The sequence below is a fragment of the Thermobia domestica genome, chromosome 15 (assembly GCF_964235325.1).
Source record: "Thermobia domestica chromosome 15, izTheDome1.hap1.1, whole genome shotgun sequence".
Lineage (NCBI taxonomy): Eukaryota > Metazoa > Arthropoda > Insecta > Zygentoma > Lepismatidae > Thermobia > Thermobia domestica.
Window position 1 is genome coordinate 7069998 of NC_137468.1, and position 20042 is coordinate 7090039.

The window sequence follows — 20042 nt, forward strand, 5'->3', positions numbered from 1 at the left end:
GATCATTTACTAAGATAATAAATCAAGGAAAGAAAATGAGCTTAAATTACTCTGTAATACCTTCTCTTCAGCTCCTTTTCCCCCCATTTCCCCTCTCATCCCCTTTGACCATTAATTGTGAGCTAATTACAGGATATTTTTCCCTCTCTTTACTTGAAAAAAAATCATTGAAGAGAAGACGACTTTCTGTAAACAAGCGTTCGTTAAAACCCTGTTTACAAGTATTTTTCACACATACCCTTGCCAACACCACTTTCGTTAAATTAGAAGAAAAACATCTGCCCCACATTTTCTGAAGATACTCCATATTACTTTATATGCTATATATATATATATAAAGTATGTTTTCTTCAACATTATCAACAAAATTCTTAATAATATTTTTTGAAAGTAATAAAATTACTAATAAGGTAAATTAATTACTTGATATTAAGAGTAATTTCTTGTATACTTATTGTTAGTCTTATTTTAATTTGCAAGTTGGTATCTTGATTTTTTTTTTTATATTTTACTTTTAGGTAAGACCTTATTAATTTCGCAATATAGGGTGACCACAGACTCTAGCTAACAAATTTGACGAGATTAATTAAGTGTAGTTCAAGGGATCCGGATTGTATGTGTATGTGCCTTTTGATAGGTTTTATGGTAGTAACAACACATCGACTGAACAATAATAGCAATATCTCGTAAGTTTTTCTATTGGGGAAACAATTCGTCACTCATTGATATTTTTACCAGTTCTTTATTATAAATTCATGCTCTATTTGCGTAACATGTTAACAGGTTTGTTAAGTTCAAATACATACTTTAATAGCTTTTAACTCGAAAATCAGAGGTTCCCATTCGACCAAATTTGAAATGGTAGCAGACCTAGACGAGCTAAGTAGACATATGAGATACAAATAGAATATTTGTGCAGATTTTTGGTTCCCGAGTTGTTCGCCATTAAATTTGGAATTTGGACTTAATAAATAAAGTCCAAATCTTCACTTTTGATTACCAACAGCTCAGCAGGGCCGGCCCTGGACAATTTCCCGCCCTTACAATGACATTATTTCCTGCTCTCTTTCTCCAGAAAGAACATATCTTAAAAGCCATGATTTTATTTATGCTACTCCATCATGAACAACGAAGGAAAGAGAAAAGCACTTGCATTCAGAAAGGCCGAAACACTACAAATATAATCTCGTGTCTTTTTTAAAAAAATAATAATCTGTTATGTTAGTGAAAGATAAAGCAAACACACCTGGAGAGGAAAGATAGTAATCCTTTTTATAGAATTCAATATCGAGCTTCGATCTCAATATATCAGTTTGCAATTCCAATGCAACTAGCTCTTTTATCTTTATTTCTTGATTTTTCTTCTACACCTGTTAAAAAATTGAATAAAAACTTGTTTCTACATTTAATGATAACGAACTTGTTTTTGACAAAGACAAGATTAGTTTTCGTATCGAAACTTCGATAACTGACGAAATGGAACAGGTGTTCGATATTGTTCGAGAATTACGTTCTTGCATTTGACAACAATCATGCAGTTCATACAGGGATTTGTTGGTCCGTCACTTCTTTAGCAATGTCCATGTGACCTTAAACTAATGCAACCTAAACATGATTTATGAATGTAGTATCAGTTTAGTAAATATAAGATCAGCTTAGTAAATTCAACTATCATCATGGAGTCTATTTCCAACAAGAAATATTTATTTTAAATAATAGGCTATAGTTACGACAGATTTTGCCGCTCCTTGAAGCTTACCGCCCCGTGGAAATGCACGTGTTGTACATTATGGAAGAGCCGGCCCTGTAGCTCAGGAACCAAAGGTTTCCACATCATTATATTCTTTACGATTATTAAACTCGTACAATTCAATCACCATTTCAAATTTGGTCAAAATCAAATAAGTTTCGTAGATCACGTACCATACACACGACAAATCAAAATGATAGACCTGATTTCAGAAATTTATTCTCTGAAATCTATGGAAACATAAGTTATTGTGTGACTTGCATTTCGAAAGGTTAACTTTCCAAGTTTAGTTTCCCCCCGCAGTGTTTTCACTTTCTGCCACTAGGTGTCATCAGCAGCGAGCAGTTAAGGAAAATGGTATATGCCTGAAGAACAGTAACATATATATAAAAAATAAATAAATATAAAATTGATTTTTAACGTTGTAATGGGTAAAGTATACCACAATAATGGAACGGGTAGTATAGTGGGATTAGAGTTATAGTGTATTGCCTGTCACATGGAGACCATTACCCAAATGATTTATGACATTTTATTTAGATGTGACAGATAGTAAAATAAAAGAGATTGAATAAAAATAATAATAAGAATGTATTATGTAATTAATTAATATTTAGAATAAAAGAAACAATTACACATAGCTATAAGTTAAATGTACAAATATATTATGGTATTAAAAAAGAAGCATACAATAACTATAAAAACATGTAAATTGTTAATAAATAATTTTGATTTGTTATACTATACCATATTTTAGTTATATTTTTCTTTTCTTTTTTTTTTTTTTTTTTTTTTGAGTTTATACTTAATGTTTTGACGACAGCTACTCAGAGACTTCATGTTGAAGCTTTGAATGGAACGAAGTGAATTCGAAATGGTGGATTTCGAATGAATGATTTTAAAAGGATGTATTTTTGGTTTATAAAATTTGTTTTTTTATATTTGTAAATGTTTTTGTTTGTTACAACTAGTTGGCATTATATTTTTGAATTTTAGACTAGTTAAAAAATAGTTTTTTTAATAAATATTATTGTTATGTATACAAATATAAAGGTTATTTATGTTTTTTTTGTTTAGTTTTGGAAAATTTGTGTATTTGTTTATTAAAACATTACCAGATATTTTGTTTTTAACTTTTTTTGCAAACAACTGTGAGATCACCGATGCACCTATTGAGGTTAGCTAGGTGTTACGCTATAGCTTGTTATGGGAAAGTTTATTTTTCAGTTTACACAACCTTGGCCTCAGGTTATTTTTATTTTTGGATGCTTTGATTATTTGCACTGAAAAATATTATTTTAATTGTTTATTTTGTTTTATGTTAATAAAAAAACTTTATGCATAAAAATAATAATAAAAATATATTATGTAATTAATTCATATTTAAAATAAAAAAACAATTACACATAGCTATAAATTAAATATACAAATATATTATGGTATTAAAAAAAACATACAATAACTATAAAAACATGTAAATTGTTAATAAATAATTTTAATTTATTATACTATACCATATGTTAATTATATTTTTTTTTAAATTTATACTTAATATTTTAACAACAACTACTCAAAAACTTCATATTAAAACTTTAAACAAAACAAAGTAAATTCAAAATGGTAAATTTCAAATAAATAATTTTAAAAAATATATTTTTAATTTATAAAATTTATTTTTTTATATTTGTAAATGTTTTTATTTATTACAACTAGTTAACATTATATTTTTAAATTTTAAACTAGTTAAAAAATAGTTTTTTTTAATAAATATTATTGTTCTATATACAAATATAAAAATTATTTATATTTTTTATTTAGTTTTAAAAAATTTATGTATTTGTTTATTAAAACATTACCAAATATTTTGTTTTTAACTTTTTTTACAAACAATTATAAAATCACCAATACACCTATTAAAATCAACTAGGTATTACATTATAGCTTATTATAAAAAATTTATTTTTCAATTTACACAACCTTAGCCTCAAATTATTTTTATTTTTAAATGCTTTAATTATTTGCACTAAAAATATTATTTTAATTGTTTATTTTGTTTTATATTAATAAAAAAAACTTTATACACTATTAAATAATAATTTACTTATTATATAATAACAGAGATCCTTCTGTATACTTGATTATCTGTAAACAAGTCTGTGATTAGTGTTCAACGGAGACCCGCCTACACGTTCGTAAGAGCTATGAATATTTCACAGATTCGGGTTCTATCTATAAACGAAAATCGAATGGCTGGATATTGACAGTGGCGTCATTTCAGATTTCGCTTCTTAGGAAGGGAAGGGGGGGGGCAAGAGCACCACCGACATAAGATTTTCACGTTTTGTATTAGTATGTTAGTAGACAATCTATTAAAGTATATGTATTCCTCAAACTCTTGGGGGGGGGGAATTGCCCCCTCCTGCCCTCCCTAAATGACGCCCCTGGATATTGACCACAAAAAGTTTGGCAGGAGACAGACTATCGGCTTGATGGGTACCGTGTTGCGCGAGATGCACATACAGAAAATTTGTAACATGTTTGAAGCAAACTTTGACAGTTTAGCTATCTTTCTTAGCATATATCTGACAATAACGTGTGTTTATTATATTTCACAGAATAAATTGAAGCCGAGACTTCCATAACTGTACAAGTAAAGTGAAGAGATATTGAAAAACTCAATTAAAACTGAATATTTGTTGGAAATGTGAACTTGGAAATCAGACCTTTTTTTTCATACTTATACTATGCTGAATAACAAAGTCACTAAGTATAAAAAAAAAAAACAATTTCCATGTCAATGTTGAAAAAAATCCTTTCCAACAAATACTTAGTTTTTATTGAGTTTCTCAATATCTCTTCAGCTGGACTTGCGCGGTTATGGAAGTCACCACGGCTTCAATTTGTGAAATCGGGTCCATCATTTTGACTTGTCCTGTATTTTTTAAAAAAGAAAAACTTCAATGAAGGACAGTAATAGACAAGGGCGCCGATTTCTCTGTAAATTTGGGGGGGGGGCATTCAGATGCAGAAGGCATATATGAAGATATTAAGACAAATTGCATTCAAAATTATGCCAAATATTGTAAATTTACAAATACAATGAGGGAGCCCAAATGAGCTTTGGGGAGACCAGGACCCCCTCGGCCCCCCAGGATTGGCGCCCTTGGTAATAGAGCTCCCTCTGGCAGTGCGGTTAGTATGCACAACTAGCTATAGAGGAGTAAGCAAGAAAAGTTCTCTGGTAGCTGGCAGCGTCGCACAGTGGGGCGAAAACGCAAAATGCTGGCCAAAAGTAAAAAAAAAAAAAAAAAAGTTAGTAATATAGGAATTTTTATGTAGTTGGCTAGAGTGATGTTAGAAGGGCCCAAATCCATAAATAGAATAGGGTTTTTACTTTATTCCGACTACCTGAGCCACTCTTAAGTAGACCCTTCAGGAGATCAAATGCGTAGAGAACAATAGAAGAATTGTGACGCGTCCGTTTAAACGGTTGTAACTTTCGAACGCGTTCATAGTTTTTAAATCTGTAAAGTTTTCCCATATCGTACTGGTAAGTAGAATAAGTGTGTGAAGTGAAAAATTAATAATAATGATGTAATAATTTATAATTTGAATCGCAAGTCAGGCAAAATTTTCACATTGTTTATATATTTTATTAACTTAAAGCGTCGAAAACATTATGTACACCCTCGTGCACCGCGTTCATATATTGTAGAATGGTAGTCTGAAAATTAACTAATGCTGTCGACAAAAACGTAGCTGCCAAAACGTGCCAATTACGAAGCGTGTTGATGTTAATTATTGCTCATTAATGTTACAGTGACAAGCCGTTGCAGTTATCATAACTGAATCAAATACCAATAATTTGTGTCATTTAAGTAATAATACATTTCTAATAAATAAGAACGTAAGTAACAAGTAATTGTTCATCAAAATATGTGAAAAAAGTGAATGTTGTTATAGATACATTGTGAAAATTACGAAGTATGATGACATTCTTGTTATTCCGCCATTTTGGATCCGCCATTTTGTTTTTTTCAACTTTAGTTGCAGAATCGTAATCAGCAACCTCAATAACCCCTTAATACTAAATTTCATTTAATCTGAATATAGTTATCATATTTTGGCCAGCTTTTTGCGTTTTCGCCCCACTGTGCGGCGTTGCCACTACTCATGTTTTTCGGTGCATCTACCGGTATAATGGAACTTTTCTTTATGGTGTAAAACAGAGTGACCGTGGTTGGTAACATTAGCAGCAAAGTAAGGGCTGTATTTTTCCTCCGCACATGGAAAGAAGCTTCAGGGACCATCTCATGATGTCTCCTCTATAGCTCGTGACTTGAACTTTTCGTCACATGGTTAATATACGCACAAAAGAGAGGATTGTTTTTAAAGGGGCAGACTACCAAATATTTTTCAAAAGCTAACAATTTTTCTTTGCCAGTTTTTTCGTAAATAAAAAGAGATAATGAAATGTGACTTACCTCAGTAATAGATAATGTTATGCTACATCCGAAAATACGAATCGAAAGAATTTTCAGTGTTGCCATCCATAGAAATTGCAGTGTGACCAGAATTTGAATTACCCAAAAATCTAGGTTATGGTAGTGACTAGAAAAACGAACTCAACGGTAATTCATGACTTATCATGCTGTATGTGTTCCTTGTTACCTATTTTTTAAATAATATTTGTATTTATTTCGTAATAAAGAGTACAAAATAAATAATTTTTAATAAATAGTAGAATTAAAATACAAATATTATTTAAAAAGTTGAAAACAAGGAACACAGACAGCATGATAAGTCAACAATTGCCGTTGAGTTCATTTTTCTAGTCGGTGCCATAACCTAGCTTTTTGAGTAATTCAAATTCTGGTCACACTGTAATTTCTATGGATGGCAACACTGAAAATTCTTCCGATCCCTATTTTCGGATGTAGAATAACATTATCTATTACTGAGTTAAGTTACATTTCATTATCCCTTTTCACTTACGAAAAACTGTCAAAAGAAAAATTGTTCGCTTCTGAAAAATATTTAGTAGTCTGCCCCCTGAAAGTACATGATTAGGTAATTGTGGAGGTAGTGTCATGCCAAATTAACCCCTACCGTGAATAAAGAAAATTCATTGCCTTGTTCTTAAAACTAAAGTGCTGTACTATGTAATGTCATACAACAATGCAATTCTCACAATCAAGAACTTTTAGGTATTGATACAAGTATTCAAGCTTAAAATTCTGGCAACACTGAGTGAAATATACTTCACTGAATTTTAACTTTGTACTTTATACAATGAAATATTTGGTTAAGGAGTAGAATCAGTGGCGGATCTTGAGGGCAGTCATGTCGGTAAAACCATATTTTTATCCCCCATAAATTAAGGAAAGAAAATTTTACCTAATATGTATTTTATCCAGAATTACTGCATTAAATAAGTCTTCTTCCCTTACTTCGTAGAGATAGAATGTTTTACCAACAAGACTTCCGTCAAGATCCGCCACTGACTAAAATCATACGAAATAACTTACCTTCTCCCACTCTTCTAGCAACCTCACTTGCATTCAGTCCTTGAGCGTTAGGCCGAACTTTGAAGATAACGTCATTTCTTTCGACCCTGGAAATACGAAAACAAAAAGCATATTTAGTTATTTCATGTTTTTAAAAGTGCAGCATATATGAAAATAACGAGAATTATAACCACAAATTATGTTTCCTTAATATCTACTTATAAGAGCTCGCAGCGTACCCACCTTTGGTGTGGAAGACCCGAGTTTCGATTCCCGGGGAGCTCATATGATTCGGATCCCACGTTAAGCTGTAGGTTCATGTCTCATAAGGCATGACCCATGAAATCGCCACCACCGTTTTCTACTATAAAATCTTAGATAACCAACATCTTTCTTTTCTTACAAGGCTACCCATAAAATCTTACAGGGCCACCAACACTTTTTCTTCTTTCAAGGCTATCTGAAATGTGATCATTGTATGCATTCCTTTAACTTACCTCCAGGAACCTCCAGGAACTTTATTGCCTAACTATGGAAATTAATCGAACAATATGAACGAATAATATTTAAAATTTTGTTTCATGAAGGATCCTTTTTCAGAAACATTAATTGCAATACTCGTACGGAACATTATGTCCTGCCTATCAGACCTGGAGACAAGCCACCTCACTGCTTAAACATATTAGGGCAGTGGTTCTCAATCTAATTCCTACAACGACCCCCATTTTGACACATCCTCCTGCCAGCAAGCCGCTTATAATTTCTGGTTGTAAGAAGCTTGTGTGGGATTTTTAATATACCTATTGCGGAGATCTCACGATATTCATCTATTTCTATAATAGTAGAATCCATTTCTTGTATATAGTGGATACAATAACTTCTCTAAAAGCGAATGTATTAAAACCAAATTTGGTCAGTTTATTCATCTTCCGCTTATCTCCGAGATTCCCATGAAACCCTCTCGTGACCCCCAGATTGAGAAACCCTGCATTAGGGGGGTCACGGTAAACAAAGTTCGATTGGGCAAACAATTTGATAGTGAAGAACAAATTTTCTTTGTTAAATTCAAACAACCGTTTGCAGGCACGTAGCCAGGATTTCGTGAAGTGGGGGGGTCCGTGACATGAAATATTGTGGTCATCACACCGGGGGCTCGATCATGCTAAAACTATTTTACTGGAACATATATTGGTTCGTTTAGCCAGGATTTCGTAACGGGGAAGGGGGGGCAAGAAATACTGAAAGTCCAGGAGCTCGATCAATCTAAACTACTTTACTATCAACATATATTGGTTTGTTAGGACAATAAAATGAGGATATGTTGGTAAGTATTTTAATAACAAACTGTGAAAAAATCTCGAGTAAAAGAATAAAAAAGGCATTGAAAAAGATTTTACAATATTTACGTCCTTCCACTGTTCATTCAAATATAACAATTTTCTTTCATTATAATCTCAAGTATTATAAAAAAGTACATATTCAATATTATAAAAAGTACATACTGAATAATATCTTGTAAAATATTTTACAGTATCTGCGTGCGTTCCTTTCTCTGTTGAATCAACTGTTAACAAGTTTTTTCCACATAAATGTTTGTATTTATTATTCCGTTAACTACTGACTGTTCCAAATGACGGGTAAAAGGAGCAATAGAAAATTGTTTTTGAAATAACATGTTTGACACTGCAAGGATGCGATGACGAAAAATTATGATAAAAAATGTCCACGCTATGCTTACAACGGCGCTATGCTTTTGGAAGCTTGAAATCTTGTTGATTAGTGGCAGAAATTCTGAGAATTTCGGAACTTTTCAAGAAATTTCAAATTCCCTGACCCTTCCAGGATATCCCACTCACCTCGCCACCATGTATTGCAAGTAATATACATCTCCTCATAAGAAAGAGTAACCAAAAAGCTTCCTGTAGTTTTTTTATTTTTATTTTTAACGCTAATTCTTCTTTTTTTCATTTCGTTTCATCCCTCCTTATTTTTTTTCATTTCTGATCTCGGAGGGGGAGGGTCCGGACCCCCCGGACCTTCCCCCTTGGATACGTGCCTGCCGTTTGTTTTTCTTGATACGAACTAATAATATGAAGTATATTTTTGATGCACTTGCTCAATGTTTGAGATAGCATGCAGTTCAAATAACCTTCGTAAAGGAAAATTACATCCTATGAGGATGGATATTTCGATTTGTTACTTGTCACAGTAAACTAATAATTGAAAAAAAATAAAAAGAAAGAAGAAAAATCTATAACATTCTTTCTTGAACACCATAATTTACTGTATATGAGTTACTCTACAAACAGGAAAAATATTTCCTCATAATAATTTCTCTCTTTCCGATAACAGACGAATAAAAAGTAAATAAAAACAGGTTGCCGCGTGTTGTTGGGTAATTGGATCGAGATTGATGAGAAACACAGAGAATATGTTATGTTTTCATAAAAGTGGACAGTTCCAAGAAATTCATTCCAACGTACTCTCCACATTTCCACCTTTTTCTCCCCCTCCTCCCCTCCTCTCTTGCTGGAGTGAAAAAAAGAGACGCTAGATTGTTGATTTAAAATTAAACAAAGAATCAGATGACCATTCCATCTGGTTAGATTCCCTCAGGAAAATCATCTTTCATTAATATAAATCGATATGATAACATAGCATGCACCATCGATAACTATCTACATATAAGATACAAAATAAAGCATAATACATTGATAAACTCGTATATAGATATATATGGTCTCGTGTAGCCATATAAGAAGTTTAGATATTGTGATGTATATGCATGTTTATAAATGAATCTAGTGTATGAAAATGAGAAATATTTAGTAAAAAGAAATATTGAATATTGCGGTTCAATTCCAGCCGACACAAATATTTGTTTTCCTCGAAAATAATTATTTATTTACTAGTTTGCTTGTTAAAGTTTAGCGACCCTTTACAGCACCGACGCTATGGGAGACGAGGATCTACAGTTTAATATGGAGTCCGTACCATTGTAAAACAAAATCTTGCAGTTTTGTGTTCCACAGTTAAGCCGTGTGAGCTAAAGGGGACGATGAATATGATAATGACTAAGGATGCGCACGAGACGAGTCGAGACAGGATTTTCCTGACAAAATTCGAGTCGAGACACGGCTCTTCCAATAGAGAAATATACATTTTTCGAGTCGAGACATCACTTTTACAGCACATTTTCGAGTCGAGACATCACTTTTACAGCACATTTTCGAGTCGAGACAGCCACAAATCTTGTCTCGTGCGCATCTCTAATAATGACTGAAATGAAATCTTTCAGTTTAACATTCCATGATTTTGTCCCTTAAGAGTCTTCATCCCAGCGAAATTAAAATACCGCTAATTTTACAGTAATTATGTGATATCTTCAAATAGATAAAAGATAATTGAAATATGGAACAAGAGCGCCCTAGACAATATTATTTTGCGTGAGGTACCGTTATCACAAGTCGCCTAGTGGCTTTCCGTTTTCAGCTGTTTAGAAACGCGAAAATAAATGCCGATAAATGTTGAGGCAGGCGGATGATTTAGGCAAGTGAATGATGATGGAAGAATTGTTGGAATGAGAAAGTGGAAGGAAACGGGAGTATACCGAATAAAACTAAAGAATACGATGTTGTCCGCTTGGGATCGAATCAGGGACTCTAGGCAGCAGAGGTGATAATGACTGAAATGGTTGAATGAATGAGTGAAGTGGGAGGAAACGGGAGAATTTCCAGAAAACTCAAGCACACGGTTTTTGTTCACAAGAAAAACTCACTTGGCGTGAGTTGGTATTGAACCACAGACCTTACACAACAGAGATGAACGCTCTATCACTGAGCCTCTGCGACCCCGCACCAATAGTTTCCAGCCCGAAACACTGTAGGGGGGCACGGTGAATCAGTGGCGGAGCGCTTATCTTTGGTGCGGGGGTTCCCTGGTTCGATACCCGACCAAGTAAGTTTGTGGTGGACAACATCGTGCTTGTGGGTTTTCTCAAGGTATTTTCCTTTCCTTTAACTTTTTCATTCCACCAATTCTTCCATCATCATTCACTTCCTTTAATCATCGTCTCCCTTAACATAACAGCCATCATCATGGGATGTTAAACTCAAAGATTTCATTTACTTTCCTTTCCGAAACACTGTCCATCAAAGATTTGCGCTTAGCCAGTACGGGTATACCAGCGTGGAGGGCGAAAAGATAGTTTCGTTTCATATTCTGAAACTATGATTGGGTTTCAATCTATCTAGATTCAGTATTAAAACCGGAAGGAATAGATCTATCACATCCGGTTGCAAAATCGGAGGTGGAACCTATTCTTGGGAAGCTAAGTCTAAATTAAAAACAGTTCCTCGCTATCTCTTCCAGTCCTTGGCCTATGTAAACTACGTAATATTGAAAACGAAGGTTGCAGTAGATTTGTACCACTTCCGGTTTCAATAAAAAATAAATAAAAGCTGAGATCCTCAATCCATACTGATAAAAGATTTTCGCACTGAAGCCCGATCAATGCTAAAACCGGAAATTGTGAATTTCTACCACTTCCGGTCTTAATCGAGTTCTAATGGAGATTGTAGAACAAAGTCTTGTGGCGCTGAATTTAAATTAAAAATAATCTCTCATTATCTCCAAAGTCTAACATCTTCCGTTCTATGGTGATTAACATTGAAACCATCCAATTTTAATAAAATGGTAATCTCCCTCGTCGTGTTAGTGAATGTGTTTTTGACGTGGGAAAACCCGAATTGAATTCTCGGTGGAAGCATATGGTTCTCATCCGAAGCTAATTTGTAGGACAACGTCTTTATAGCCTCGGTGCTCAAAGGGGCACTTAACTCTAACTCCAACCCAATCGAATAGCAGATTTAGATTTCTAGGCTGTCGGCATCTATAGCCATTTAGCCCGTCACGAATATGAGAGATGACGTCCTAGGTGAACACACTATCCGATGAACGGAAGGAAGAAAAGATTGGGGAAGGAAAGAGGTGGCTGGGACCATTATGTCAGGTACCATCCCGGCATTTGCCTGGTATGAATGACAAAAATCCAGGAAAAAATTCACTCAAGGTGCCTGGACTGAAAAAGCTGTACACTTTTTCGAAACAAGCCAACAGAATGATAACGTAGTCATATAATCTATCTAGGAGTACTGAATCCATACCAAAATTTTTCGCTATCTAAGGTGATGTGAGTTTTACATAGACACCATGGTTTTCATGGGTAATGAAATGATACGAAATCTTTAAGTTTTACGTCCCACGCTTATGCCGGTTAGGCTAAAGGAGACGGTGATGATGAGAGATGGGTGAAATGGTGGAATGAAGAAAGTGGGAGGAAACGGGAGAGCCCCGAGAAAACCCACGAGCACGGTGTTTGTCCCCCACAAAGTCCATACGGAGCGAGCTGGAATCGAACCAGGGACCCCAAGCACCGGAGGTGAACCCTCTACCACTGAGCCACCGCGTCCCCGTGGTTTTCATAAGTAGTCTCCTTTCCTCCCTCATTCTCATTCGCAAATTCTTTAGCAGTCATTCCACTTTTATTACTCTCTATGTCCTTTAGGGAGTGCCACAAAAGTGGGAGGTTAAACTGAAAGGTTACATCCTTTGGCGTGGGGGACTTGGGTTTGATTCCCGGCGAGAGCTCGTTTAATTCGGATTCCACGTTAATCAGTAAGTCCTGTCTCATATAACCTCGCTGCTGAAAAGGAATTAAACTCAAATTCAACTCAACTCAACTGAAAGGTTACATGTCCTTCCAGCTTGGCTAGTATGTATACTTCTGGTACATGTTGTCCCGGCTTCGATTCCCGGTGTGGAGAGCACAAAACTAATTTCACAATCACTCATTTTCATGAAATCATCCGTCTCCTTTAGCCTAAAGGATATAACTCATGGGACGTTAAACTAAAAAAATGAATGTCGTCGTTTTTGAAACATTTAATTTAATTTCACTTAAAATATAATGTGAAACTAAAGCAAAACACTGTCAAAATTACTGTAGTGAAGTCGTTTTCGTATTACGTATAATACATTGTAATAGAGGAATATGACGATATATTAAATAATAATTGACATTTATCAGTCAATATTAGTGTAAGGATGATCATTAGATTTTCTTTTTTTAGTATGTTAAAGAAATCAAAAGGACATTATGATAATTTCTCAGAGTAAATCTTTTAATCATTCTTGAAATGATCTTTACAATTGCTAAGATTACAGTCTAAGCGTATGACACCATAGTTGATTTGAAAGCACGTTCTTTGACAAGAAAAAACAATTCAGCAGGTAGTGTCTTATTCTGTATTCTTCTCAATATTTTGAAAAAAGTAAAACGTCTGGCAAAACTGATGAATGCCTTTAATATAATTGATTGTTATTTAAGAACGGGGTCAGTGTAAACTTTGGGTCATACTTAGAGAGCTCTTTTTCCAAGAATTCTGAAAACCCTGTCCACCCCTCTAAACCTTCCGCTAACTAGTCTCCGCAACGCGTGGTAGAGATTTATGATCTCTTCTGGCTAAAATCCAATGTTGCATCGACAGTAATTATGTGATATCTTCAAATAGATAAAAGATAATTGAAATATGGAACAAGAGCGCCCTAGACAATATTATTTTGCGTGAGGTACCGTTATCAGGAGTCACCTAGTGGATTTCCGTTTTCAGCCGTTTAGAAACGCGAAAATAAATGCCGATTTTCAAAATGGCTCGAAATCGAAAGCAGATAAGTGAGTCGTGATAATGGTTTCTCATGTAAAATAATATTGTCTAGGGAGCAATTGTTCCACATTTCGATTATCTTTTATCTATTTGAAGATATCACATTAGCTGTATTTTAATTTCGCCGGGATGAAGACTCTTAACTGAAAACAGGAAGGAAAGCTTTCTCCTTATTTTGCCGGACTTGAACTACAGAATTGGATCGGAGGTACGGCAACACTGAGAGCAGTGACAGTTTACACGTTCGTGAGGACTAACCGAGGGTTGTGGGGGTGAAAAGAAGCAGTGGTTGGGGAAAGAACCCTTTAAAGCTGTCCCGATGTATATTCCTGTAATTTTACAGTAAAATGATAGAATACTTGACCACTTGTCGAGAATCCGTAATATGTTACTGGCGTCACTACAATAGTCAATATAGTCGGTCACTTGTGAAGAATTCGTGATGTATCACTGCAAATACAGTCGGTGTACTAAAAGATTTTTTTAAAAAAAATCTAGCACAATCATTCTCGACATAACAGTTACAAGATGCAAACGATTGACATCTGTATGATGTCAACCAGACCTAAGTCCATTGGACCAATTGCTTCCAATCAGAAGGTAAATTTACTAAAAAGGAAAAAGGGAGGTTTTTTTTCGATAAAAGTGAAAATCCAGGGAAATTCCAGCGCTGACTGACTGACCAATATAAATGCTTAAATTTTTCTTTCTTCTTCAGAAATAAAACAATACAATAGCAATTGTGTGTGCGTGTGTGTGTCTCTCTCTGTGTGTGTTCAAAGTAATATAATTTGCATCAATTGGTGACAGTGTATTTGTTTGTAAAAAAAGCGAAAGGAAAAGTGAATAAAAGCAAATGAACAAAACAACTGTGGTTGGGACTTCCTTGAATGTAGCTAAATAAATGTTATCTCGTAATTTCTGTCATAGGTGTTGGACACTCAACTAGGGAAAATTTTGTATCAGTCAGGGACGGATCCAGGACCGACTTCTAGGGGTAGGGGGCGGTGGGTTATCATACTGCTACTTTTAAGGGCTCCAAACTTTGGGATGGGTTTTATTTATATATATAAAATAAGAAAGTTTCCTCTTCTGGGGGAGGGGCAATTGCCCCGATCGCCCCTTGGATCCGCCCCTGGTATCAGTTGGGCGAAATCTGCTTCCAATCCGTCCTAAAGGATCTCCGCGCTAGAATGTGAAATATGTCCCAGCGGTTTGGCATCTACCAGATAAAATTTAAACTTTTTTTGTGCATGAACTGGTCTAACACAGGTTATTTTCGAATATACTTATTGACAGGGAAATTAAAGATAATTTATATAAATAACAGTAGTAATTGTGTGCCAAAATTTATGGTAGTTTTAGAGTATAATTTTAAGGCATATAATTAGCATCAATTTTGAGGTAAACTTTATGAAACGAAATTTCTAATTAATGTCCCACAACTACATCTATGCGCTTTAGACAAAAGAAAATGAAGGAGTAATTTTAGTGACTGATTGTGGAATAAGACTCTAGGAGTAAACTGGAGAGTTTCAAGAAAACCTATTATGATGATGTGCAGCACAAAGTCACTTGGCCTAAGATCGAACTCAGGACTTCTAGCACTACAGATGAGCGATTTACCAGTGAGTCACCATAGCCTCCATCAAAGAGTAAGTTTATACTTACTGAGAACCAAAACTGAGAATAACATTGCAAATTTACAATAGTAAGTGTGTGGTAGAATAATTTTGAGGTAAGCTTTATGAATAGTTACCAGTGTAAATTTGTGCAAACTAAGAGAGACAGAAGCACGAGTTTTCACGTCGAGAATGGCCTGAAAGAAGGAGATGCGTTGTCGCCATTATTATTTGCTATAAAGAACATTAAACATAGCAACCAGGGCCTAGAGTTGAATGGTATTCACCAGGTTATGGCGTATGCTGATGATGTCGATTTAATAGGGGATGATAGGAGAGCAATAAAAAGAAATGCAGAGGTCTTATTAAACGCTTGCAGGGACATGAGTTTAGAAGTAAATACAGAGAAAACTAAATATACGTAAGTTCCTCGGCATCGTAATACGGCAAATTATGGATGCTTTAAAATATCGAATAATACTTTTGATAAAGAGGATACTTTCAAATATCTGGAATCAATATTAACAGACCAAAACCAGATTCACGAAGAAATTAAATGTCGACTACATCCAAAGAATTCGTGTTAATATTCAGTTCAAAATCTCTTCTCGTCGCGAATTCTGTCGAGGAATCTGAAGCTTAAAATATACAAAACGATAAATATGTCTGTAGTTCTGTATGGTTCCGAAACATGGTCGCTTTGCCTGAGGGAAGAACATAGACTGAAAGTATTTGAGAACAAGATCCTGAGACGAATATTCGGACCCAAGAGGAACGGGAATGGGGAATGGCGGAAACTTCATAACGAGGAACTACATAATTTATACGGTTTACCAAAGATTGTTAGGGTCATCAAATCTAGGAGGCTTAGGTGGGCAGGTCATGTAGCTAGAATGGAAGAAAGTAGAAACGCTTTCAAAGTCTTGACTGGAAGACCAATCGGAAAATGACCATTAGGAAGACCTAGGGGCAGATGGGAGGTCAATATTAAGATAGATCTCGCGGAAATAGGATTACAAAGTAGAAACTGGACCCAGTTGGCTAAGGATAGAAGCCAGTAGAGAGCTTTTGTTAACGCGGCATTGAACCTCCAGATTCCATACAGTTACTTCATAGAGTTAGGCCATAGAATTAGTTCGTTAAATTTAGTTAAGAGAGGCAGATCGAGGGGAACGAAGGCTCAGTGGTAGAGCCCTTACCTCCAGTATGAATGATTCCTGGCTCGAATCCAAACCACGTGAGTTTGTGATTAACAATATCGTGTACTTGTTTCTTTCGGGGTTCTCTTGTTTACTCGTATATTCTGATTCCACTAGTTGTTTCGTAAATCATACACTTCAATTGAGGGCACATCCAGGTGGGTCCATCGGGTCCGGACCGCCCCAAAAAACTTCCTAACATATATTTGTATATTTCTTAATAAAACTATTCTTGTTTAACACGGAAATGATTGATACAGCATAAACATCTGATCTTACACTTCATCTGTATTCTTTCTCTTATAAAAACATTCTAGTTCTATCATTTTTAATGAAAATATAGGTGGAAGTATTTTTCAGTTACTTATCGGGTACAGAGTAATACTACATAGACGTAGTGGCATGTAGTAATCAGTGGTGCCCACCCCCCTCATGTCCATGACGCACCCCCCTCAATTGTCTATCCGCAGGTGTTCTTCCATGAAAAAAAAAATCTTTTCGATTAATTTTTACACACCCTCAAACATATTTATATAGATTTTAACCACCCCAAATATTTCCATGACGCAGTTTGCGTCATAGCCCCCCTTGTGGGCACCCCTGTAGTAATGGACCCCCTCAACCCAAAGGCTGGACCCCTCAACGAAAATTTCTGGGTACACGCCTGACTTCAAATAATCATCCATGTCTTTTAGGCTCCATATCATATGCTTTAACCGCGGGACGTAAAAGTGGAATTTTCATTTCATTTCATGATGGAAATCAAATGTAATACGCAGAGAAAAAGCCGTTCTCCGGACAGCGGTATATTGTACAATATTTGCTTATATTTTCTTACTATAGAAATCAGTACGGAGCATACGTTATCCATATGTTACATAGGCACTGCCCTTAGATGTTACACAATGCCGTTGCAGGATGTCTGACATCTAACAGTTTTCCGTATATCACATACATATACTTACGTTAACTTCGTCAGCTATATGTTATATACGTCCATTTGTATGTGAGATCCTGACCTCCTACATTGTTTCATACGGAAAGTACGTATAGATGGAACACTTATACAGAAAGTATTATAAAACATGCGATTTCAGTTATACCTTTGCTGTACGTTAAGTCCAAAAACTACAGGAATTACGCATGTAACCTATCTTTTGAAGTACGCCACCTACAATTTTTTTCTCAGTGTACTTGTATTTTTTTTACTATACTGGTAAATATTTTTTTTAGCTAAAATTAAATTTTGGAATTTACTTTTCATTATGTTTATCACGTTTCAAATTTTATCATTTTTTCTCCTGTCTTGCTATCTTGAAACAACAACAAGCGCGGCAATGCAAGCGCTGCATTTGTAAGCGAAAGCTTCGAGTGATTACAAAAGGATGCAAGCTGTTACCTGATAATTAATAACAGGAAATACAAACCGGATCTCTTCTACATACCAATTGCCGACTTCATTAAATCACTTCCGGTTCCGCTACCGCATTCCACGAAACTTAGGTTTCCTCAGTTAGGAGAAGAGAGTACACTGAAGTTTCATTAGCTAATCAGGCCTGTCGTTTATTCGATTTAGAGGGCCGGGGCTGAGCTTCGGTCAACAATGAGTTGAGAACCAGCCAAACTCTCTCGGTCGCCATTTTGAAAAGAAATAATGATATTTCTTGGTGTTCTTCGGTTCTTGGAAGATGAGACAATCGAATGAAAATCTTTAAAATAAGATAAAATTCGGGAAGTTTGCAACCATAATAGTTCAAGGTTCGAAAAATGATGGATAGGTGGAAACAGCAACTTGGAATGCTAATTGGGATGGAACAGTAATAAAATAGACTTATCATTCAGAATATGTTCCTAGGAGGATAGTGTTCTCATGTAATTTTTAACGCATGTGTACCTTACGAAAATTTATGTCTATACTTAGGCTTTGTCAGTGTATCCATCTGAGAAACAGAAAAATCTCATTAACTATTCGATGAATCACCATTAATTTTGGCGAGGACTTGGAGGTTCAAAAGTTAAAGATCTAATTCGCTTATCAAAGTGAAGTTCAAACAGGAAGTGGTAGAGAATGATCATTTCCGGATTTAACGTTGATTGTTATAGAGCAAAACGGATCCTTGGATAAAGAGTTGGCAAAAAGGACTCATAAAATGCTTCGTGTAGAGTATTGTACTGTATGAGGCAGAAACATGGACATTACGCAAAAATGGTGGAAAACGCCTGGCGTTCGAAATGTGGGTGTGGAGAAGAACGAAAAGAATTAGGTGAGTCGATCGGATAACAAATGAGAGCGTATTAGAAATGGTAGAGAAGAAAAGACCAATTTTAGATATTATTAAGAAGAGGAAAAGAAACTGCTTAGAACATTGGATAAGAAGGACAGACGGCAGGAGGGACGTGCTAGAGGGTATTGTGGCAGGAAAGAGAGCGAGGGGACCAAGAAGACTACAATTAATGGACGATATGAAAACAAAAGACGAAATGATTAGCGGAAGACAGGGGAGCATGGAAACTTCTCAATTGCGGCTAGTGATCTGCCAACAATGGAAAAATATCTGTGATTATTATGATCTTGTTTCTTTTTCTAACACTAATTATATGACACAAAGAATTAAAACATTATTCTCCATTTTAAAACGTCATAGATTATTCATATCGTGACGGTGAAGTCAATGACTTTACCATGTATTCATTCATATACAATGAAATTTTTAATTTGAATTTGAAACTTAGAACATGAAAACTAATAATGAACAAAATATTTTTTAAAAAATGTAATCGTTGAAATGCCATACCAAATGATGCATTACATCACTTCTCGCTAGGTACTGTCGTTTCTGCTTTATATTGATCAACGTTGAAATCGGAAATGGTTGATTTTACTACTTCCGGTTTGGTTTGAATACAAGATAGTCGCTTTCTCTTACATTCCTTGTTCTGATACTTGTTGACATCTGAAGAGATGTTCGAAGGGATACCGAGACATTGGCCCTCCCCAGTGGCCCCCATTGGCCCTCCCTTATCTCCAGAGACCGTTTCATCGTGAGTTCCTTACAACTTATGACCTCACCGCCACCAGTTGGTTACACCTCCGTTACCTATGTTAACTGAATGTTTTCACAGTGAAATTTTAACACTGGTATATGAGTTGGTTGATCAGGATACGCCTGATTCGCGGGGAATGAAGTACCGCGACTACACATAATCATTGGTGGGATAGACCTGATACGGATTACCAC

The 20042-nt window shown here is 35.3% G+C and overlaps 1 protein-coding gene across 2 annotated transcripts in view; it reads right to left on the reverse strand.

Annotated features, from left to right (window-relative positions):
- IA-2 (tyrosine phosphatase IA-2) overlaps positions 1–20042 on the reverse strand; it is a 775584-nt gene that overhangs the window by 392539 nt on the left and 363003 nt on the right. For both annotated transcript variants that reach the window (XM_081741273.1, XM_081741272.1), the window contains exon 17: positions 7279–7364. In XM_081741273.1, the coding sequence (XP_081597399.1) occupies positions 7279–7364 (86 nt within the window). The remainder of the gene's footprint in view (positions 1–7278; positions 7365–20042) is intronic.